Below are 24,860 nucleotides of genomic sequence, written 5' to 3' on the forward strand. Positions count from 1 at the left end.
TAGTGTGCACTGGAAAAAGACAAACCTGATGACAAATCAGCAATTCATACCATCTTGCATCGTGATCTGCATATTCTCCATTCTGTCGATGCTTGTTAAAGTCAAGTCAAGTCACTTTTTATTGTCATTTTGACCATAACTGCTGGTACAGTACACAGTAAAAATGAGACATTTTTCAGAACCATGGTGCTACATGAAACAGTACAAAAACTACACTGAACTACGTAAAAAAAAACAGAAAAAAACTACACTAGACTACAGACCTACCCAGGACTGCATAAAGTGCACAAAACAGAGCAGGCATTACAATAAATGATAAACAAGACAATAGGCACAGTAGAGGGCAGTAAGTTGGTCTCAGTCCACAATGGTATTGAGGAGTCTGATAGCTTGGGGAAGAAACTGTTATATAGTCTGGTTGTGAGAGCCCGAATGCTTCGGTGCCTTTCCCCAGATGGCAGGAGGGAGAAGAATTTGTTTGAGGGGTGCGTGGGGTCCTTCATAAAGCTGTTTGCTTTGCGGATGCAGCATGTAGTGTAAATGTCTGTAATGGCGGGAAGAGAGACCCCAATGATCTTCTCAGCTGACCTCACTATCCACTGCAGGTAGATCCTGTACAAGTGACTTTATCCTGATGGCATCTCATATGCTTTACAAATGTTTATATGCTTCTCAAACTCCGTTTTTCAACATTACTCAAGTGTCCAAAGAAAATAATGTGTGTGCAGGTTTGATGCCAAACTTAACCCTCCGTGATTCAGACTTTGTAATAACGGAATGAAACATTTCAGTAAAACACATTTGTAACTCACACACCTTGTTTTCCTCGGGTGTGAAAATGATTTTGAACGTGGTGGCCATGCCTGGTGCCACTTTACAAGAGACATCACTAGGATAGACGATTCTGAAATATGGAGAATCTTCCTGAATAACTTTAACCATTCGTGGAACCTGAAAACACAATTAATGAAATTATAAGGAGACTGAAGATTTTGTGTGGTTATCCAGTGTTTAAAGTATTATTCCCATTTAGCTGAAATGCGATTTTTAACTTCGACATACTTTTTCACCATGACATTTCACCACTTGACAAACTCTCGACTTTGCCACCAATTAAAATTGATAAAATTACAACACAAAGATTCTTAAACTCTTTTTATTTCCTCACAGCCAGTTAATCAATTTAGACTATTAAAAGGTGGGGAATGAGCACCACTGCAGAACCCCACGAGCTGCAGTCTGCCGTCATGAACACCCCTGCAGAGCCCCACGAGCTGCAGCCTGCTATCATGAGCACCCCTGCAGAGCCCCACGAGCTGCAGTCTGCCGTCATGAACACCCCTGCAGAGCCCCACGAGCTGCAGCCTGCTGTTATGAACATCCCTGCAGAGCCCCACTAGCTGCAGTCTGCTATCATGAACACCCCTGCAGAGCCCCACGAGCTGCAGCCTGCTGTCATGAACACCCCTGCAGAGCCCCACGAGCTGCAGTCTGCTATCATGAACACCCCTGCAGAGCCCCACGAGCTGCAGTCTGCCGTCATGAACACCCCTGCAGAGCCCCACGAGCCGCAGCCTGCTGTCATGAGCACCCCTGCAGAGCCCCACGAGCTGCAGTCTGCTATCATGAACACCCCTGCAGAGCCCCACGAGCTGCAGCCTGCTGTCATGAGCACCCCTGCAGAGCCCCACGAGCTGCAGCCTGCTGTTATGAACATCCCTGCAGAGCCCCACTAGCTGCAGTCTGCTATCATGAACACCCCTGCAGAGCCCCACGAGCTGCAGTCTGCTATCATGAACACCCCTGCAGAGCCCCACGAGCTGCAGTCTGCCGTCATGAACACCCCTGCAGAGCCCCACGAGCCGCAGCCTGCTGTCATGAACACCCCTGCAGAGCCCCACGAGCTGCAGTCTGCTATCATGAACACCCCTGCAGAGCCCCACGAGCTGCAGTCTGCTATCATGAACACCCCTGCAGAGCCCCACGAACTGCAGCCTGCTATCATGAACACCCCTGCAGAGCCCCACGAGCCGCAGTCTGCTATCATGAACACCCCTGCAGAGCCCCACGAGCTGCAGCCTGCCGTCATGAGCACCCCTGCAGAGCCCCACTAGCTGCAGTCTGCTATCATGAACACCCCTGCAGAGCCCCATGAGCTGCAGTCTGCTATCATGAACACCCCTGCAGAGCCCCACGAGCTGCAGCCTGCTGTCATGAGCACCCCTGCAGAGCCCCACTAGCTGCAGCCTGTTGTCATGAACACTCCTGCAGAGCCCCATGAGCTGCAGCCTGCTGTCATGAACACTCCTGCAGAGCCCCACTAGCTGCAGTCTGCCGTCATGAACACCCCTGCAGAGCCCCATGAGCTGCAGTCTGCCGTCATGAACACTCCTGCAGAGCCCCACGAGCTGCAGTCTGCTGTCATGAACACCCCTGCAGAGCCCCATGAGCTGCAGTCTGCCGTCATGAACACTCCTGCAGAGCCCCACGAGCTGCAGTCTGCCGTCATGAACATCCCTGCAGAGCCCCACGAGCTGCAGCCTGCTGTTATGAACACTCCTGCAGAGCCCCACAACCGAGTTACTCCCACTTCCTGCTTTTCAGCTAATAATCAATTCCTATCCCACATGGGAACATTCTCCTAGTTTCTTGCACTTTAGCTTATTAACCAAATTCTGTGGATTCAAACTCTTGTGCATTATTAAAGTTGATAATTGAGTGCAGTACTGCAGAACAAAACGATGCTTTTAAGGAAAAGGCAAGCAAAGTCTCCCAATTTCCTGAAGGATATTTTTGTTCTTTAACCAAAAATATTCAATCATGATGCACTGGTCATTATCTGCTTAGGGTATGTCAGATTTCCTCGCTTTAATTTTGATGTGTTTGTATTTCTGAAATAAATTTAACTGGGTAGAAAACCTTTAGAGACATCCAAAACTGTATATATTACAGATCTTTCCTTTCTTTGAAACTTACCTAAAACTTGCAAATCCAGATTTTCCTCATAGTCTCTTAAAAATGCTAATTGTAACATAAAATCGATAAAATAAAAAATAAATATTCTTAAAAATTAAAGCCCCTATACAAAGTGGATGGTGGGGAATACAGGACAAGAGGGCACAACCTCAGAATACAGGGGTATCCATTTAAAACAGAGATGTGGAGAAATCTCTTTAGCCAGATGGTGGTGAATTTGTGGAATTTGTTGCCACGTGCAGGTGTGGAGGCCAGGTCATTGTGTGTATTTAAGGCAGAGATTGATAGGTTCTTGATTGGACAGCACATCAAAAGTTACGGAGGGAAGGCCAGGGAAGAAGTTAAGGAGGGATAAAAAGGAGTACCCTGATTGAATGATGGAGCAGACTCAATGGGCCAAATGGCCTAATTTCTGGTCCTATGTCTTATCATCTAAATTTCAGGTTTGAATTTGATTAGGATAAATCAAGTCATATTATTTAACTACAAACTGGATCTTTGTCGCAACTAGTGTTGCACCAACTCCTTCCTCTCCACTTCTTTCTTAAAATGACATTGTCCTACATATTTTAAAAATATTAATCCATTAGCAATAACAACATCATGACATATGCAGTTTTATTTCACTATACCCACTAACATAATAAGTGAGACTGGTGGAATATTTGTGATTTTGCTTCATTTACTTGAGAGGTAAATCAGGATTTTTGTGTTGCCTTCTCTCAAAAAGAAAAACTAAAGAGGGAGAAATGAAGGAACAGAAGGCTGAGAATATTTTCAGTTCCCAGAATTTCCACAAACTGAGTAACAGGAGATAAAGATTGGCCATCAATAATCTACTAACGTTAGCAATAATGATCATAAAACAAAACTTCTACCTCAGAAGAGATAAATTCCTAATCAAGTCAATAAATAGAACATCATAAACAATTTGTTCAATGATCCCAGCATTTCCTAACTGTGGTGATATCACGTGTAAGAACATGATTGGACAGATTTATGAGCATGCACAGAAATGACAGAATGATCAAGAAGCTTGTATAGTGAAAAAAGTGTTTGCTGTTAAATAAAAGTTCTTCCAGAATACTGTTTGTTCTTAGTAACCCACGGTACATATAAAGGACACAACACTGACCTGGTCATGGTTGCGTAGACTCAGTGGTACCTCATAGACTTCACACGGTTTATAGTTCTGAAAGGTAATTTCTGAAGGGAATGGCTGAAATAATGGTTGGTCAGTGTCCAGGGAGGAATACTGAAAAAGAAGCAAACAACAAGTGAAAGGAATAAACCATACCTTCTGAACATTTTAAGAGTTAAAATGGGATTACATGAGTCTTCCATTCAGTTCTTAGTACAAAAGAAGTAATACAATCAGACAACAAACAAGAGAAAATTGGCAGGTGCTGGAAATCCAAGCAAAGGCCAGGCAGCGTCGATGGAAATAAAGCACAGTCGACTGTTTTTTTTCCATAGATGCTGCCTGGCCTGCTGAGTTTCTCCAGCATTCTACATGTGTCAATACAATCAGAAAAACCCACTCTCTAAGGCTTGTGAATAAATTACAAAGTATTTCAAAACACATTAATATTCGTTCCACAGTACAGGCCAAGTCATTTAACCATATAACCATATCACAATTACAGCACATAAACAGGCCATCTCGGTCCTTCTAGTCCGTGCCGAATGCTTACTCTCACCTAGTCCCACCGACCTGCACAGCCCATAACCCTCCATTCCTTTCCTGTCCATATACCTATCCAATTTTATTTTAAATGACAATACCGAACCTGCCTCTACCACTTCTACTGGAAGCTCGTTTCACGCAGCTCCCTCTCTGAGTAAAGAAATTCCCCCTCGTGTTACCCTTAAACTTTTGCCCCCTAACTCTCAACTCATGTCCTCTTCTTTGAATCTCCCCTACTCTCAATGGAAAAAGCCTATCCACGTCAACTCTATCTATCCCCCTCATAATTTTAAATACCTCTATCAAGTCCCCCCTCAACCTTCTACGCTCCAAAGAATAAAGGCCTAACTTGTTCAACCTTTCTCTGTAATTTCTTCTACAGTTCAACGATTTTTGTTTCAAAACAACCTGTGCATTAAGATAAATAAAGTTATTTTGTATGTAGAAAGAATTTAAACAAACCACATTAAGACCAAGAAAGTTTTAAGCCATTTAGATTTAGAAATTCACCTGCTATGCTTTCCTAGCATTAAAATGTAGAATCATAAAAAGATACAGCATGGAAACAGGCCTTTTGGCACTAAATCTGTGCAGTCTATCAAACCACTTTTACTAATTCTTTAGTGATCCTATTTTATTTTCCCAACATTCCCATCAGATTCCACAGACACTACCTCAATTAGACAATAGCCTACCAACCTGCACATCCTACAATGAAAGATGTGCAGGAAGAAAATACACTCTACAGAGGTAGTACCTACTGTAGGTTCAGATCAAACTGAGTCTTTGGAGCTGTGAGACAAGCAGCTCTACTCGCTGCATCACCGTACTCATCCTGCTACCCCTGAAATGTATTATTACCTATTTCAAATAGTACCAATAGGTTGCCTAATGTAACCTTACTCTGTGTAAGGAAAGTATTGGAGAGCATACTTAGGGCATTAGTCCCCAAAGTCTACACCTCAAGACGTAAAGGGTCGCAGCACAAAACAACAAGCACTCTTCCATTTTCTCGCATATTGGCAATCAATGAGTTCATGCCACAATGATGGGAGATGCTGGCAGTCTTCCCAGGATACAGACAAACCCAAGTCACTTTGTAAAGGATGTAAGTAATCTTGCAGGGAGGGCTGAATTCGCATAATACTGAAAACAACATTAAGCTGCAGAACCACTGCCAAGTGTGAATCAATTTGGATAATGAGGTGGGTTTTCAAAACTTGCAGGGAGATTTATGCCGGTTAGAAGAATGGGCTGAACGTTGGCAGATGGAGTTTAATGCTGAGAAGTGTGAGGTTCTACATTTTGGCAGGAATAATCCAAATAGAACATACAGGGTAAATGGTAGGGCATTGAGGAATGCAGAGGAACAGAGAGATCTAGGAATAACAGTGCATAGTTCCCTGAAGGTGGAGTCTCATGTAGATAGGGTGGTGAAGAAGGCTTTTGGAATGCTGGCCTTTATAAATCAAAGCATTGAGTACCAAAGTTGGGATGTAATGTTAAAATTGTACAAGGCATTGGTAAGGCCAAATTTGGAATATTGTGTGCAGTTCTGGTCACCGAATTATAGGAAAGATATCAATAAATTAGAGAGAGTGCAGAGACGATTTACTAGGATGTTACCTGGGTTTCAGCACTTAAGTTACAGAGAAAGGTTGAACAAGTTAGGTCTCTATTCATTGGAACGTAGAAGATTGAGGGGGGATTTGATCGAGGTATTTAAAATTTTGAGAGGGATAGATAGAGTTGACGTGAATAGGCTGTTTCCATTGAGAGTAGGAGAGATTCAAACGAGAGGACATGATTTGAGAGTTAGGGGGCAGAAGTTTAAGGGAAACACGAGGGGGTATTTCTTTACTCAGAGAGTGATAGCTGTGTGGAATGAGCTTCCTGTAGAAGTAGTAGAGGCCAGTTCAGTTGTGTCATTTAAGGTAAAATTGGATAGGTATATGGACAGGAAAGGAGTGGAGGGTTATGGGCTAAGTGCGGGTAGGTGGGACTAGGTGAGATTAAGAGTTCGGCACGGACTAGGAGGGCCGAGATGGCCTGTTTCCGTGCTGTGATTGTTATATGGTTATATGGTTAAGTAAGCGGAAGAACAGTATGCAAATGAGCCCAGCATTTCAGTCAAATGGCCCTTCTGAGCATGAACAGTTCTTATAAATATGTTCCCCAGTTTGTCAGCACTGCTTTGCTTGATTTCTAGAATACAGCAGAAACTTGCAAAGAATCAAATGTGGCATATCTCAAAAGAGACAGCTGCCGTATTCAATTTAAATCTGGACTTGGAGAGAAATGATAGCCCCATACATGGCTCTTTCAACAATTTCAAAGGTATTTCATTGCCTAGAATCCTTTGTCCAAATAATGAGTATTCTTGTGCATTTTTGTATAAGTTGCAGTATTTTCTTATTTTGCCCAACGTTCTTATCTGAGCTTTGTCCAAGATTCATTATTTTTAATGTATTTCATATTTGCTTTCTGTAATCTTCTGGTTTTTAAGTATGTCAAATTTATTTTAAAGAATTAACAAAGTCTGTCCAAACTATGGATTGTGACATTCTTGTATCCTTGTTAAATATGTTTCAGCTTCCTCCATAATTCGTTTATTTGGTGGATTTCCACTGAAAAAAAAACTGCAGGGCAATTGCAATGCTTTACAATGAAGTGGGAATGCATTAATATCCTCTACTGTTTGACAGAACAATAGGAAATATAATTAATCAAAAACAATTAGCTGAAATTTTCAGAAAATGGTGCAATGAAAACTTAGCAAAATGGGATTTGTGATAAAATTTATTATTGTTTAACATATGATAAAATTTCATGTACAATGTAAACTGCTGAAATTTCTACTAGGTAGTTTATGTTAACACTGCATAATATTTGCACGTTAAACAAAATAAATCATTTAATGAAATCACACTATGAATGAGGAAAGAATAATGTTTAAGGCTACAACAGCTTTTCTTGTGATAAATAGATGCCAAGTGTACTGATTTATTCTGAACGGCATCTAAACACTCAAATGCATGAAGCAGGCTGGCAGACCACTTTTGTTCTCCCACTTTGCAGTTTAGGTTACTTCGTTTATGCTAAATTAGAAAATAATAATTGGAGGTGTATATTCCACACCAAAGGACTTGATGCTTGACAGACTTGCCCCTTGAATATAAAATTTAAAACCATTAATCTATTACAACTGCCTAAATGATGAGAATGTTATTACCCTACAACCATCCAGCTCCTGAATTGGCGTGGACAACTTCACTCATCTCGACTCTAAACTTACTCCATAACGTACAAACTTAATTTCAAATTCTGTTCTCAGCATTATTTATTTGTGGTTTATTTTCACAATTTATCTTCTTTTACACATTGGTAATTAATGTATATTTCTTCATTAACTATATTTCTTTATATTCTTTATATTCCTACAAATGTTGCAAGAAAATGAATTTCAAGGTGGTATATGGTGATAAATATATATTTACACACACACACACACACTTTGATAATAAATTTACTTTGATTTTAAAGAATGTTACACTGTCAATGGTTGCAAGATGTTTCCAAGAGTTCAAGTTCCAGGAGCACAACCTCATCTGGTGGGAAACAGGGAGATTGTGGAGTGGTCTTGGCCTTTTTTTACCATCTATTTCAATTACATTTTGGGAAGTATGCCCATTCTGCCTAGAATACCTATTCATAAGACCGAGACTTGGTTGCTATTTTGACCTTTCATTTAGAGATTTTTGCCACAAGAATGTGTCATCAGTCTAGAGGAATAACCTGAATCCAGCAAAGTTGAGGTCTTAGTGAATAGAATTGAATTAAATAACTTGACCTCAAAACAATGGGCCACATTTTGCTACAGCATGTACCTAATTGAAAATGCTGTTGCAAAGCTTGCTCTTGCATGCCTGGGTTTTTAATTTTTTTTGAATAGCAAGTTGCATAGCAAGTGCACTTATTAACACCAAAGTAGGGGACTCTGGGATTCGGTGAATGGAGTGAACAATCTTAGCTAATAACAGTGAAGGTTTGTCTAACAATGACTGAAAATCATGACTTAATGACTGATGTGGAAGTACAATTCATTGTCAAACCAGATGCAGAAGATGAGAAAGAAAGATTGAAATGAGAGAAAATAAAGAAGCAGAAAAGGCAAGTCAAAATATCAAAAGATGGAAAAAATTTTAATTAAAATTTGAGAAATACGACCTCATACACTGTATGTTAATGTTGAGAAGGGTGATAAGCACTACCTACACAATTGATAGATTGTTTATGCAGCGTTATTTTGTTCATATGTGCATAATTGTTTTTCTTTCTGGAATGAAATATAATTATGACCAAGTCATGCACAAAGCATTCAGAATGGGCACTTCTGGTAAAGAATCACACTTGGGTTAATGACTGATGCCAGGATTAATCGGCGAGGGTGTGTACTCATTTTGGGGTACTTTAAGGTTCATGTTGCATGCGTTCCTGGATTCTAGTTACTCTTTATTTTGCTGTTTTTGAGCAATTTGATCAGGGCGATTAATGGAGACTGGGGCACTTTTGTGAAGAATGGCCCGGCAGTCTGCACTGGCTAGCAGCACATCGCTGAACTCAACTAAACTGAAAACTACTGGTGTGATGTTTCACACTCGCTTTTTGCTGTTTGCACAACTTATTCTTTTTTTTTTGCACATTGGATGTTTGATGTTTTCTTGTACAGGTTCCATGGAGTTTCTTTTTCTCAAGCCTGCAGGAGGACGAGTCAGAGTTGTATTCTATATATATACTTTGATAATAAATGTACTTTGAGATTCCTATGATGTGTAATAAAAACAGAGACGTTGAATTAACAGTCAAGCAATATCAGAGAGATAACACCGGTTAATATTTCAAGTCAGGGATCCATCCTCAAAACGACCCAAAATATTAACTGGTTTCTCTTTCCATAGATGCTACCTGAATGGCCGTGTCCTTCCAATATTTCTGTCTATGTTTCAGATTCCAGCATTTGTTTTATACTTCCTGTGTAGTGCTCATTTGTTGAGTAAACAAGTCAATGGAGTTTTGAGGTGGGCCTCCCTTTGGAAGTTCTCAAACAACCAGCCATTAGTATTGTTACTTGATGGGCAGCAAGGGAACCTCCCAGTGCAGTTGAGAACCCAACTCATACAAATGCTCTTAGTTTTAACAGCTGACTAGCACTCCTTCAATCCTAACCTTCCACCATCCCTAGCTATAGCCCACAGCATGAGATTGAGACATCTTACTGACCAACTTCACCCCACTTGCACCAATACTAACCACACCTCCCTCCCTCCCAACACACATTCATTACTTCCCCAGATCCTGGCCCACAGCACCCCTCCTACGATTTTTTCTGCTCCAGAATTACAACCTAAATGGTTGCTGAAGGATTAACACAATCCCATGGGCAGTGAAGTACTTTTAGGCTATCACATTGTTCAAAGAGGACTTTTACTTAAAATGACTTAACATTTTGTAGAAGACTGGGTTCACTTTTGCTCAGCTTGCTCAGGAACTGCATGCCCTTCATCCTAGTCCTGAAGAAACCAGCGAGATGTCAATTTGTCCAATGGCGCACCTAAAGCAATAACTCTGGAGTTTCTGAGTCTAACTATACATCTGTCTTGTTTCTGTATTACTTCTCATAAATAACAGCAAGTAATAGAAAACTACAGCACAGAAACAGGCAGTTAAGCCCATCTAGTCCATGCCAAACTATTTAAACTACCTAGTCCCATCAACCTGCACCATGACTACTGCCGTCTATACCCCCCCCCATTCATATACCTAACAACATTTCTCTTAAATGTTGAAATTGAGATCACATCCACCACTTGCACTCTCACTACCTTTTGAGTGAATAAGTTTCCCCTCATGTTCCCCTTAAACAATTCACCTTTCACTCTTAACCCATACCCTCTAGTTCTAGACTCTCCCAAACTCAGCGGAAAAAGACTGCTTGCATTTACCCTATCTATACCCCTCATACCTCTGTGAAATCTCGCCTCAATTTTCTACATTTTAGGGAATAAGGTTCTAATCTATTAAATCTTTCTTTGCAACTCAGGTATTCCAGTCTCAGCAACATCCTTGTAAATTTTCTTTCATTCTTATTTACATTTTTTCTGTAGGTAGGTAGATGAAAACTGCACACAGTATTCCAAATCAGTCGTCATCAATTTCAACATATCATCCATCTCCTGTACTCAGTATTTTCATCTAATGAAGGGCAATGTGCCAAAAGCTTTCTTTACAACCTACATGTGACACCATTTGCAATGAATTATGGACCTAGATTCCTTTGTTCTACCATACACCTCAGTGCCCTACCATTCACTGTGTTAGACCTACCCTAGTTGGTCCTCCCAAAGTGCAACACTTCGTACTCATTGCATTAAATTCCATCTGCTATTTTTCAGCCTATTTTTCCAGCTGGTCCAGATCTCGCTGCAGGCTTTGATAGTCTTTCTCTCTGTTCACTACACCCCTAACCTCGGTGTCATCCGCCAATTTGCTGATCCAGTTAATCATATTATCTTCTAGATCATTGATGACAATGACAAACACCAATAGACTCTGCACCAATCTCTGCAGCACTCCACTAGTCACAGGCCTCCAGACAGACAGGCAACCATCTACTATCATTCCCTGTCTAATCAAATTTACTTGCTCATCTTGAATGCCAATCGACTGAACCTTCTTGATCAACCTCTCATCCAGGACCTTGTCAAAGGCCTTGTTGAAGTCCATGTAGACAACACCCATTGCCTTTCCTTCATTAGCTTTGCTGGTAACTTCCTCAAAAAACTCCTTACGATCAGTTAGACACGACTTACTGCACACAGATCCATGCTAACTATCCCTAATCCATATATCCGATCCCTTAGAACACCTTCCAATAAATTTCATACTACTGATTATTTTTACAGCCTTTATTAAACAGTGGAACAACATTAGCTATCCTCCAGTACCTCACCTGTCACTACGAATGGTTTAAATATTTCTGTTAGAGCTCTTGTAATTTCTGCACTTACCTCCCACAGGGATCGAGGGAACACCTTGTCAGGCCCTAAGGGTCTGTCCATCCTAATTTGCACCAAGGGACCAAACGTCCCTTCCTTTGTAATCTGTACGGAAGTCCATTGCCTCACTGCTGCTTTGCCTCACCTTCTATAGACTGTCAGTCTCCATAAGGATGCAAAACATCCATGTAAGATTTGGCACCACATATCTTCCAGAGGACCAATTTGTCCCTTGCAATCCTTTTACTCTTAAGCTATCTGTAAAAGCCTTTAGGAACCTCCATCTTGCCTGTACTACCCATCACCATTAGTTTGTCAAGGAAAGCTGTTTTAAGATTTATTGTTTTAGTTTGTATTTGAATTTTTTTGAAATGTTATTTTCTAGCAAGTGTTTTTCAGTCTCTAATGACAAGTTTATAAAGCAATGTTAAGAGGTGCATGATTTCATTTGACAGATTTGATTGCTAACAATTTTCATTATGTTTTTCCTGTCTCCTGTTTCCATTGCATCTCCACTGTCTCTGGTTGTCTTTTCTCTTGGTAAGATAGGATTCCAAGGTTGCTGCCTATGCTCACTATTCTAAATATACTACCCTAAATGCTGTGCTGACAGGTCAGAAGCTGGAGCATTGGAGTTGAAAGCCTTTCATTCTCTTCTCTTATTAAAATATGAAATTTCATCAAGGCTTGAAGTGGGGATGCTGGGTAAATGTCCAGAGCTGCTGGTGCAGCCAGTTCAGATGCTGCTTCACAGCACCGATTATCCGGGTTCAGTCCTGCTGAAGGGTTTTGGCCCAAAACTTCAACAGTACTCTTTTCCTAGATACTGCCTGGTCTGCTGAGTTCCTCTAACATTTTGTGTGTTTTTTGGCATTAAACAGACTTTTTACATTTTTTTGAGTGTAGTCAAAGCAAAATGCTAATAAACTCTCTGCCAAATAAAACTCAGATAGTCTGATCCAAACTGGGAACCACATCACCACACTCCCAGGTGGTTTTCTGCAGATTTGCCTCAAAATTAAGTGGCCAAAGAAGGCAGAACAACTAGAAAATCAGAAACGGTTCCATTGCAAATGTGGCAGGAACTCAGCAGGTCAGGCAGCATCTGTAGAGGGAATAGGACAATGGACATTACAGATCAAATCCTTCATCTGGATGGAAAGATAGAGGGGAGATAGGAGTATAGAGTCACGTTCATTGGATCATTACTGATTAAAAAACTGAAGAAAATCATCAGTTGAGAGGTCATGGCAAGATGTTGTCACAGAGATGACTGAGAAAATACCCGTACCTCTTATGAATGCCTGAACATTGGGAGCCCCACACTTCCACATATGAATGTGCAGGTCACAGTTTTCAAACAAAAATTCTACTTGACCAGTGAAGCTCTTATTGACTTCTGGAATGCAAACTGATATGCATGTCATATTTTGACAGAGAGAGCCTACTCTCTATTTTAAAAATCTCTATTAAGGAACATTAATAGAATAAGAAGGGCAAGATTGTGCAGGCACGTGACGTAGACAGGACAGCGCGGAGAGTTTAAAAAGGAAAGGGACTTTCAACAGTTGTTTTTTGGATCAGAACAAGAAGGGCAGCGTGAGTGCTAAATTCTGAAAGAAGTCAGTTTTTTTTTAAACTTCTTCGAGTACAAGAAGGGCGAAACTGCGCAGGCGCATGACGTAGATAGGACAGCGCGGAGAGTTTAAAATGAAGACCACCCAATACAGCAGGCAGCAGTCGGAGTGGGAAGCGGAGTAAGTGGCAGCAGAGTGTAGGGCTTTGGCTCAACAGGCTTAGGTGGTAATGGGAAGAGACAAGGGAGAGATCAACTCTTTTCTTCCCCTTGATGAATCGACCTGGACAGAGGAGGAACAGCAGGGCTCACACAGCTAACGGTACGAGATAATGATTTAAAAATTTTGTGTGTTTGGCAAGGTAAGTGGGTGAGTAGACTTATTTTTCCTTGTTTCATTCCTGTAGAATTAGGTAGCACATGCAGGGTTACTGCTTCGTTCAGGGTGTCAGATGTGGGAATCCTGGGAGACCTCCAGCCTCCCTGATGGCCGCATCTGCGCCAGGTGCACCAAGATGCAGCTCCTCAGAGACCGTGTTAGGGATCTGGAGCTGCAGCTTGATGACCTACTGCTTATTAGGGAAAGTGAAGAGGTGATAGACAGGAGCTACAGGGAGGTAGTCATCCCTAGGCTACAGAGGTCAGAAAACTGGGTGACTGTCAGGAGAGGGAAGGGAAATGCCCGGATAGTGGAGAGCACCCCTGTGGCTGCCCCCCTCAGCAACAAGTATATCGTTTTGGATGCTGTTGAGGGGCACGACCTGACAAGGGACGGACATGGTGACCGGGTCTCTGGCACTGAGACTGGCGCTGATGTGCAGGAGGGAAGAAGGGAGAAGAGAAATGAGGTAGTCATAGGGGATTCCATAGTCAGGGGAACAGACAGGAGATTCTGTGAGCCTGATAGAGATACCCACATGGTGTGTTGCCTCCCGGGTGCCAGGGTACGGGTTGTCTAGGATTGGGTCCAGAATATTCTGAAGGGAGAGGGTGAGCAGCCAGCTGTCTTGGTACATGTTGGTACCAATGACATAGATAGGAAAAGGGAGGAAGTCCTGAAGAGAGATATCTGGGAGTTAGGAAGGAAGCTGAGAAGCAGGACCTCCAGGGTAGTAATCACAGGATTGTTACCTGTGCCACATGCTAGCGAGGGCAAGAATAGTAGGATCAGGCAGATGAATGTGTGGCTGAGAGACTGGTGCAGGGGGCAGGGCTTCAGATTCTTGGGTCATTGGAGTCTCTTCTGGGGGAAGTATGACCTGTTCAAAAAGGACGGGTTACACCTGAACCAGAAGAGGACCAATATCCTAGTGGGATATTGTAATAGAGCTGTTTGGGAGGGTTAAACTAATTTGGCGGGGGGATGGGAACCGGAATGATAGAGCGGAGGGGGGGAAAACAGAAATCAATCTAAGATAGTGAGCAGTAAAGATGTCAGGAAGGACAGGCAGGTGATGGGGCAAATTTGGAAATGGTGATGGGGCAAATTTGGAAATGGTGATGGGGATGAGTTGCAGTGCAATAAAGTTGCAGTGCAATCAAAGCAAAAAGTACCAAATACTACACTTAAGGTGCTATACTTAAATGCTCACAGCATAAGGAATAAGGTGGATGATCTTGTCGTACAGTTACAGATTGGCAGGTATGATATCGTGGCCATCACTGTGACGTGGCTAGAGGATGCATATCTCTGGGAGCTGAACGTCCAAGGATACACTGTGTATCGGAAGAATAGGCAGGTAGGCAGAGGGGGTGGCGTGGCTTTATTAGTAAGAAATTATATTAAATCATTTGAAAAAAGTGAATTAAGATCGGAAGGTGCAGAATCTTTATGGGTTGAGCTAAGAAATTGCAGGGGCAAAAGGACTCTGATGGCAGTTACATACAGGCCTCCAAACAGCTGCAGTGATGTGGACTACAAATTACAACAGGAAATAGAAAAGGCTTGCCAGAAGGGCAGTGTTATGATAATTGTGGGGGATTTTAACATGCAAGTGGATTGAAAAAATCAGGTCAGCACTGGATCTCAAGAGAGAGAATTTGTAGAATGTCTCCAAGATGGCTTTTTAGAACAGCTTGTTGTTGAGCCCACTAGGGGATCGGCTGTACTGGATTGGGTATTGTGTAATGAACCAGAGGTGTTTAGAGAGATTGAGGTGAAGGATCATAACATGATTGAGTTCACTGTGAAATTTGAGAAAGAGAAGCCGAAATCTGATGTGTTGGTATTTCAGTAGAGTAAAGGAAATAACAGAGGCATGAGAGAGGAACTGGTCAAAGTTGACTGGAAAGGGACACTAGCGGGAAGGACGACAGAGCAGCAGTGGCTGGAGTTTATGTGAGAAGTGAGGAAGGTGCAAGTCAGATATATTCCAAAAGAGAAGAAATTTTCGAATGAAGAAAGGATGCAACCGTGGCTGACAAGAGAAGTCAAAGCCAAAGTTAAAGCAAAGGAGAGGGCATACAAGGAAGCAAAAGTTAGTGGGAACCAGAGGATTGGGAAGTTTTTAAAAGCTTACAAAAGGAAACTAAGAAGGTCATTAAGAGGGAATAGATGAACTATGAAAGGAAGCTGGCAAATAATATCAAAGAAGATACTAAAAGCTTTCTCAAGTATATAAAGAGTAAAAGACAGGTGAGAGTAGATATAGGATCGATAGAAAATGATGCTGGAGAAATTGTAAAGGGAGATAAGGAGATGGCGGAGGAACTGAACAAGTACTTTGCATCAGTCTTCACTGAGGAAGACATCAGCAGTATACCGGACACTCAAGGGTATCAGGGAAGAGAAGTGTGCGCAGTCACAATTACAACAGAGAAAGTACTCAGGAAGCTGAATAGTCTAAAGGTAGATAAATCTCCTGGACCAGATGGAATGCACCCTCGTGTTCTGAAGGAAGTAGCTGTGGAGATTGCGGAGGCATTAACAATGATCTCTCATAAGTCAATAGATTCTGGCATGGTTCCGGAGGACTGGAAGATTGCAAATGTCACTCTGCTATTTAAGAAGGGGGCAAGGAAGCAAAAAGGAAATTGTAGACCTGATAGCTTGACATTTGTGGTTGGGAAGTTGTTGGAGTCGACTGTCAAGGATGAGGTTACAGAGTACCTGGAGGCATATGACAAGATGGGCAGAACTCAGCATGGTTTCCTTAAAGGAAAATCCTGTCTGACAAACCTAGTGCAATTTTTTGAGGAAATTAAAAGTAGGCTAGACAACGGAAATGCAGTGGATGTTGTGTATTTGGATTTTCAGAAGGCCTTTGACAAAGTGCCGCACATGAGGCTGCTAAACAAGATAAGAGCCCATGGAATTACGGGAAAGTTACATACATGGATAGAGCGTCGGCTGATTGGCAGGAAACAGAGAGTGGGAATAAAAGGATCCCATTATGGTTGTCTGCCGGTTACCAGTGATGTTCCACAGGGGTCCGTGTTAAGGCCGCTTCTTTTTACATTGTATATCAACGATTTGGATTATGGAATAGATGGCTTTGTGGCTAAGTTTGCTGATGATACAAAAATAGGTGGAGGGGCCGGTGGTGCTGAGGAAACAGAGAGTCTGCAGACAGACTTGGATAGATTGGTGGAATGGGCAGAGAAGTGGCAAATGAAATGCAACGTTGGAAAGTGTATGGTAATGCACTTTGGTAGAAGAAATAAACAGGTATTATTTAAATGGGGAGAGAATGAGCCAGAGATTCATTCCACCGAGATGTAACACTGAGCGTCATAGGAAGTCATTCCTGCCTGTGGCCATCAAACTTTACAACTCCTCCCTCGGAGTGTCAGACACCCTGAGCCAATAGGCTGGTCCTGGACTTATTTCCACTTGGCATGATTAACTTATTATTATTTAATTATTTATGGTTTTATATTGCTATATTTCTTCACTATTCTTGGTTGGTGCAGCTGTAATGAAACTCAATTTCCCTCAGGATCAATAAAGTATGTCTGTCTGAAGTCAAAGTTCTGAGATGCAACAGGACTTGGGAGTCCTTGTGAAGTTAACCTCCAGGTTGAGTCAGTGGCGAAGAAGGTGAATGTTGGCATTCATTTCTAGAGGAATACAGTATATGAGCTGGGATGTGATGTTGAGGCTCTATAAGGCACTGGTAAGACCACACTTGGAATACTGTATGCAGATTTGGGCTCCTTATTTAAGAAAGGATGTGCTGACGTTGGAGTGGGTTCAGAGAAGATTCACTGGTATGATTCCGGGAATGAGAGGGTTAGCATATGAGGAACGTTTGACCGCTCTTGGACTGTACTCCTTGGAGTTTAGAAGAATGAGGGGGGACCTCAAAGAAACATTTCAAATGTTGAAAGGCATGGACAGAGTGGATATGGCAAAGTTGTTTCCCACCGTGGGGGAGTCTAGTACAAGAGGGCATGACTTAAGGATTGAAGGGCGCCCATTCAGAACAGAGATACGAAGATATTTTTTTATCCAGAGGGTGGTGAATTTGTTGCCATGGGTGGCAGTGGAGGTCAAGTCATTGGGTGTATTTTAGGCAGAGATTGATAGGTATCAGAGTGGCCAGGGCATCAAAGGTTATGGTGAGAAGGCGGGGAAGTGGGACTAAATGGGAGAATGGAACAGCTTATGATAAACTGGTGCAGCAGACTCAATGGACCGAATGGCCAACTTCTGCTCCTTTGTCTTATGGTCTTACGGTCTTATGTTAATTAAAACTTTTTCTCTCTAATGCTGCAGTAACATTCAAGTATATGTACTGAGGCATTCAATCACTTTTAGCAGAATGCTGTGAAATTCGATAAACATTAAAATGCACCATAAAAATTGTGGTTTTGCTGTAGTGCCAGAGCACATCAGGCACATATTCCATTTCACTGTTAATGCCAGTAATATTCACAACTTTAATTCACAATGTTCTTTTTAACTGGCTTCTAAAGCAACTTGTTCGGTTTTCCCTCGAAACCAATTCCTGTCTGTAAATACTACCTAATGAGAACAGATCTATTGGTAAAACACAACCTGACAAAGTCAAGCTTTTTTAAAAATTCATTGATTGCTTTGCGCTGTCTAGGATGCACTAGAAAAAAAAATCATTAGTTCTATACAGTCACTATAAAAATATTCATCTCCCTTGGGAGTTTTCATGTTTTATTACTTCGCAACATTGAAACACAGCGGATTTAATTTGACTTTCTTTGACATTGATCAACACCCTTTCACGTCAAAGTGAAAACAGAGATCGATAAAGTGATCTAAATTAATTACAAATATTAAGCACAAAACATTTGATTGCTGAAGTGTTCACCCCCTTTAATATGACACACCAATTGGTGCAACCAATTGGTTTAAGAAGTCACATAATTAGTTAAATAGAGATCATCTGTGCGCAGTCAAGGTGTTTCAATTGATCGTAGTGAAAATACACCTGTATCTGGAAGGTCCAGCTGCTGGTGAATCAGTATCCTGGCAAAAACTATACCAAGAAGACAAAAGAACACACCAGGCAACTCCAAAAAAGGTTATTGAAAAGTACAAGTCAGGAGATGAATACAAGAACATTTCCAAGTCACTAAATATCCCTTGGAGTACAGTTATATGAATAATCAAGAAACAGAATATGGCAAGCTGTCTTCAAAAACTGAAGGGGACTAGTGAGGGAGGCCACCAAGAGACCTATGACAACTCAGGAGGTGTTACAAACTTTAGTGGCTGAGATTGTGCATACAACTGTTGCCTGGTTGCTTCACCAGTCACAGCTTTATGGGAGAATGGAAAGAGAAATCCACTGTTGATAAAAACTCATACGAAATTTCAGCTAGAGTTTGCCAGATGACAAGTGGGAGACACTGAAGTCAGCTGGAAGAAGATTCTATGGTCTGATGAAACAAAAATTTAACTTTTTGGCCATCAAACTAATCACTACTACACATCATCAAACACGCACATGACGGCTGCATCATGTGCTAGGGATGATGAAAGGCTTGTGAAGATAGAGGGGAAAATGATTACAGCAAAATACAGGGAAATCCTAGAGGAAAACCTGGTGCAGTCTGCAAGAGAGCTGTGATTGGGGAGAAGATCTGTTTTCCAGCAAGACAATGACCCAAAGCATAAAGCCAAAACTACACAGGAATAGCTTAAAAATAACAAAGTTAATGTCTTGGAGTTGCCAAGTCAAAGTCCAGACCTCAATCCAATTGAGAATTTGTGGCTGGACTTGAAAATGCTGTTCACTTAAGATCCCCATGAAATCTGACAGAGCATGAGCAATTTTATAAAGAAGAATAGGGAAAAATTGCAGTGTCTAGATGTGCAAAGCTGATAGAGACCTATCTAGACAGCCTCAAAGCTGTCATTGCTGCCTAAGGCCCAACTACTCCATACTGAGTTGAAGGGGGTAAATATTTATGCAATCAATTATTTTGTGTTTTATATTTGTAATCAATTTATATCATTTTGTAGAAATCTGTTTTTACTTTGACATGAGTCTTTTTCTGTTGATCAGTGTCAAATAAAATAAAAGTAAAATTCACTGTGATTCAATGTTGTAAAACAATAAAACATGAAAACTTCCAAAGAGGGATGAATACTTTTTATACACACTGTATATTAATTCTAAATTTCACTGGCTCTGCAAAAGTCATGTACTTGATTGAACCCCCAAGTAAATCAAATACGTGGATCTGGCACGTAGTATTTTCTAGTGAGACACACTGGGAAGTAATCACAGCTATGTCACCAGTTTACTTTCAAGCTACCTCATCAACTTTTGACAACTATCACCAATCTGAGTAGCCAAAAAACATTTATCAGAATCAGGTTTATCATCACCGGCATGTGACATAAAGTTTGTTAACTTAGCAGCAGCAGATCAATGCGATACATAATCTAAAAGAAAATAAAATAAATAAAATAAAAATAATATCAAATAAACAAGTAAATCAATTACAGTATACATATTTTGAATAGATTTAAAAAAACACACAAAAAACAGAAATAAAAAAAGTGAAGTTGCGTCCAAGATTCAATGTCCATTTAGGAATCGGATGGCAGAGGGGAAGAAGCTATTCCTGAATCGCAGAATGTGTGCCTTCAGGCTTCTGCACCTCCTACCTGATGGTAACAGTGAGAAACAGAGCTGAAGGTCCTTAATAATGGATGCTGCTTTTCTGAGACGCCACTCCCTGAAGATGTCTTGAGTACTTTGTAGGCTAGTACCCAAGATGGAACTGACTAGATTTACAACCCTCTGCAGCTTCTTTTGGTCCTGTGCAGTAGCCACCCCCCCCCCCCCCCCACCACCACCAGACAGTGATGCAGCCTGTCAGAATGCTCTCCACAGTACAACTATAGAGGTTTTTGAGTGTATTTGTTGAAATGCCAAATCTCTTCAAACTCCTAATAAAGTATAGCCACTGTCTTGCCTTCTCTATAACTACATCGATATGTTGGGGCCAGGTTAGATCCTGAGAGATCCTGACACCCAGGAACTTGAAACTGCTCACTCTCTCCACTTCTGATCCCTCTATAAGGATTGGTATGTGTCCTTTGTCTTACCCTTCCTGAAGTCCACAATCAGCTCTTTTGTCTTACTGATGTTGAGTGCCAGGTTGATGCTGCGGTACCATTCCACTAGTTGGCATATCTCATTCTGGTACACCCTCTCGTCACCACCTGAGATTCTACCAACAATGGCTGTATCGTCAGCAAATTTATAGATGGTATTTGAGCTTAGCCACACAGTCACTTGTATTTAGAGTAGAGCAGTGGGCTAAGCACACACTCCTGAGGTGCGACTGTGTTGATCATCAGCAAGGAAGATATGTTATCACTAATCCATACAGATTGTGATCTTCAGTTAGGAAATCAAGAATCCAATTGCAGAGGGAGTTACAGAGGCCCAGGTTCTGTAATTTCTCAATCAGAATTGTGGGAATGATGGTATTAAATGCTGAGCTATAATCTTTGAAAAGCATCCTGACATAGATGTTTGTGTTGTCCGGGTGGTCTAAAGCTGTGTGGAGAGCCATTGAGATTGCCTCTGCCGTTGACCTAATGTGGTGATAGACAAATTGCAATGGGTCCAGGTCCTTGCTGAGGCAGGAGCTCAGTCTAGTCATGCCCAACCTCTCAAAGCATTTCATCATTGTCAATGTGAGTGCCTCCAGGCTTTAATAGCTAAACATACCTATCTGTGGACACTGACAACATTAAAAAAAACAAAGGTAATAAAAGGTATGAAAATCACTGCTTATGCTTCCAGTTCGCTACAATCTTACTCAAAGCTAAGTATTAAAAATGTGCTTTCCAGAGAGACTTCATGGATTGGCTGAGGCTTGAGATTCAAATTTATTTGTCACATGTCAAAACATACAGTGAAGTATTTTTGAATTTTATCCCCATTTTTAAAAAAAAGCATTTTCTTAACAGGGAGAAAATTCAAAAATCTATGATGCAAAAGGACTTTGGAGAACTCGTGCAGGATTCCCAAAATGTTAATTTACAGACTGAGTCGGTGGTGAGGAAGGTAATGCAATTCATTTCCAAAGGACCAGAATAAAAAAAACAAGAATATAATATTGATACTTTATAAAGCACAGGAGAGGCTTCACTTGCAGTATCGTGAGCAATTCTGGGCTGCTTTTCTAAGGATGTGTTGTCATTGGAGAGGGTTCAGAGAAGGTATTCTGGGACTGAAAGGCTTATTGTGTGAGAAACGTTTCATGGCTCTAGACCTGCACTCACTGGAATACAAAAGAATGGGGGGGGGGATGTATCTCATTGAAACCTATTTAAAGGCCTAGATAGAGTGGATGTGGAGATGATGTTTCCTATAGTGGGGGAGTCTCAGAATAGAGGGATGATCATTTGAAATGGAGATGAAAAGGAATTTCTTCAACCAAAGAATGGTGAATCTGTGGAATTCATTGCTCTAGGTGGCTGTGGGAGCCAGGTCAATGGGTGTATAGTTCTTGATTAGTCAGGGAGAATGCAGCAGAATGGGGTTGAGAGGGGAAATGGATCAGCCATAATGAAATATGGAAAAGGCTCAATGGACCAAATGGCCAAATTCTGCTCCTATGTCTTAAGGTCTTATGCAGTGCACCATTTGCCTTAACAACCAATACACCGGGGGTGTGCTAAGAGCAGTCTGCTAGTGTCACCACATATTCCCACACAATGCTTACAGTGGTAGTGGTAATGCAATCACTCATGTCAAATATAATTTTCTCCTAAGAGGTCGCCTATTGGTGGATTTTCAGGTGACTGCAGAGGCTGATCCAGGATCCACATTCTTTAATGGAGAACACCAATGCATGACTTTTCTGTAATAGTCCTTGTGACAGCAGAGCTGAATGAGTCTGTTCAAAAAGGTGCTCTGCGGATTATTCAGTAGGTCATGGAGAGGGTGTGCCAGATTGTCCATCACGGATAACAGATCGTTTAGTGAGTTCCTCTCTACCACTAACTCAAAAGAGAACAAATTATAGCCAAGGACGCATCCAACCTTTTTGATGAGCTTATGTAGTCTTTTTGCATCACTAGCCATCTCTTAGGGAATATGTTCTTATTGTTGACTAAAAAGTTGTGTCAATTGAATTGTTTAAGACCCTATGAAAGCAGGACCTTACATGCATGGCATGTCTATTGACAAAGCTGTTGTGTCTACATAACGTATTCTTAACTGATTTTCTTCTATAATCCTTCCAATCAAGGCATGAGGTGAAATTCTTTGTAGCCTATCATTAATGATGTACTAAATCAAAACAAATGGGCAAAGAACGTGAGTCCATGATTGAGGTATTGCTGCCAAAAATGTGATGTACGTGGCCAAGATTTTCTTCCCATTGAGTAATGAGGAACTATTTCACCTCCCTTCTCATGAAAAAGTCATTAGATAGGTACAGTTATCATTTTTGCTTTATCAATTGGCTACTGAAAATCACTTACTTAAATTATACTGGCTCACAATTTGCAGTATCATCAAATGCTGCATGAGAGTGGTGTGTTGAGGTTATACAAATCTCTTGGCTGTTAAATTCCATAGTTACCTATACATTTAAGGCTTCCGTCCTACAGCAAATGAAAATATCAGCAGTTTTCCCTTGCTTAACTTGACCTTCAAGTTGTTCCTTTTTCCTCATCAGAGTTGATCTCATCCATCACCTGCTCCACACTCCTCCTCTTACCGAGGTTCATTGGGCAAGGATTGAGCAGAATACAAAGGATGACTTGCTTGGAGTGTACCATATAATACAGCTTGATTACTGCAGTCAGTAAGAACTAATTCACTGGGGTCCTAGCATTTCCATAGCGTTCATTGTAGCTATATTTCACCATTGAAGTAAAAACAGGACAAGTCCCTTCTCTTGAATATGCAGCATCGGTTACCTGGCTCCTAACCCTCAGACTGAGCTCTGGCACAGCTGCCTGAAATAAGAGGAAGTAGAGAGTGGCGGCTGTGGCCTCTGTGGGCACAGCTGTCTAAGTCAGCAAGTGTATGAATGTATGTTTACAAAATGTTCCACATCAGTTTGTATACAAAATGAGATAGCAGCATGTTTCCCTCTGAACTCCAAGCCTATATGATCTTTTACTGTGAACACATCTCTTGTCCTCCTTTAAAGTCCTGGAAATTGTCTCTGGTGCCAGGTACCATCAGGTCGCTTTCAATAGCTCCCAAGTATCCTGTTTTAAATAGAGCTCAACAGAAGCATTTTGTGATAATGGATTATCTTCCTGTGTGATAGAACAGGCGCTATGGAGTTATGGAGTCCTGACGAAGGGTCTCGGCCCGGTGTCGACAGTGCTTCTTACTATAGATGCTGCCTGGCCTGCTGTGTTCCACCAGCATTTTGTGTGTGTTGCATGAATTTCCAGCATCTGCAGATTTCCTTGTGTTTGCTCTATGGAGTTACATCAGTTTCATATGTTAATATGAAACCAGCATCATAAAATTCATACCGGTAATGCTGGATATACTAAATATGCATGAAGAATAATGTCCTTATCTATCTGACATCAAAAATACATCAGATGCTCAAGTATACATCACAACCAGAGTGCCTTGTGGAATCTTCCATGTGGCATGCTATGGTGTGAAACAACTCTCCACTTTGCATTAAAATAATTTTTCACTGCTTAGCCCTGTAAATAAAAAAATGTCTTGTGGGATCTAATTTCTGAGCATTGGACTGAACTAAAACCTTCACCCATACAATGAGCAAACACGAGGAAATCTGCAGATGCTGGAATACAATGAACATGATTAGGTCCCATATTCAGTGGTCTATCTATTAAGCTGTAGTGTGCGCAAAAAGATGTAGACAACCTGGAATATAGCAAGAATGATAGAGTTTTCCCTTTGTTTTATTTACAATCTGGTCAATGGAGACAACAAAATGTAGAGCAAAAGTAATAGACTGAGCAACAATTTTAAATTATACTGTATATTATTCACATTAACAAAAATGAATGAAATCCATCAGTCTGTGATTGAAACCTATATTCCTAGTGTGCTGGTCAATTTGAAAGTGTCAATACAATAGCAAGCATTGAAATATTCCCCTTCTGTGTTTTAGGTAT

The 24,860-nt window shown here is 41.2% G+C and overlaps 1 protein-coding gene across 3 annotated transcripts in view; it reads right to left on the minus strand.

The window, feature by feature from the left end:
• The window catches only part of hydin (HYDIN axonemal central pair apparatus protein), a 1,146,554-nt gene that overhangs the window by 979,712 nt on the left and 141,982 nt on the right, over positions 1 to 24,860 (minus strand). For all 3 annotated transcript variants that reach the window (XM_059992477.1, XM_059992476.1, XM_059992474.1), the window contains exons 4-5: positions 4,112 to 4,231; positions 817 to 951 (exon numbers count right to left, since the gene is read on the minus strand). In XM_059992477.1, the coding sequence (XP_059848460.1) occupies positions 817 to 951; positions 4,112 to 4,231 (255 nt within the window). The remainder of the gene's footprint in view (positions 1 to 816; positions 952 to 4,111; positions 4,232 to 24,860) is intronic.

The sequence above is a fragment of the Hypanus sabinus genome, chromosome 17 (assembly GCF_030144855.1).
Source record: "Hypanus sabinus isolate sHypSab1 chromosome 17, sHypSab1.hap1, whole genome shotgun sequence".
Lineage (NCBI taxonomy): Eukaryota > Metazoa > Chordata > Chondrichthyes > Myliobatiformes > Dasyatidae > Hypanus > Hypanus sabinus.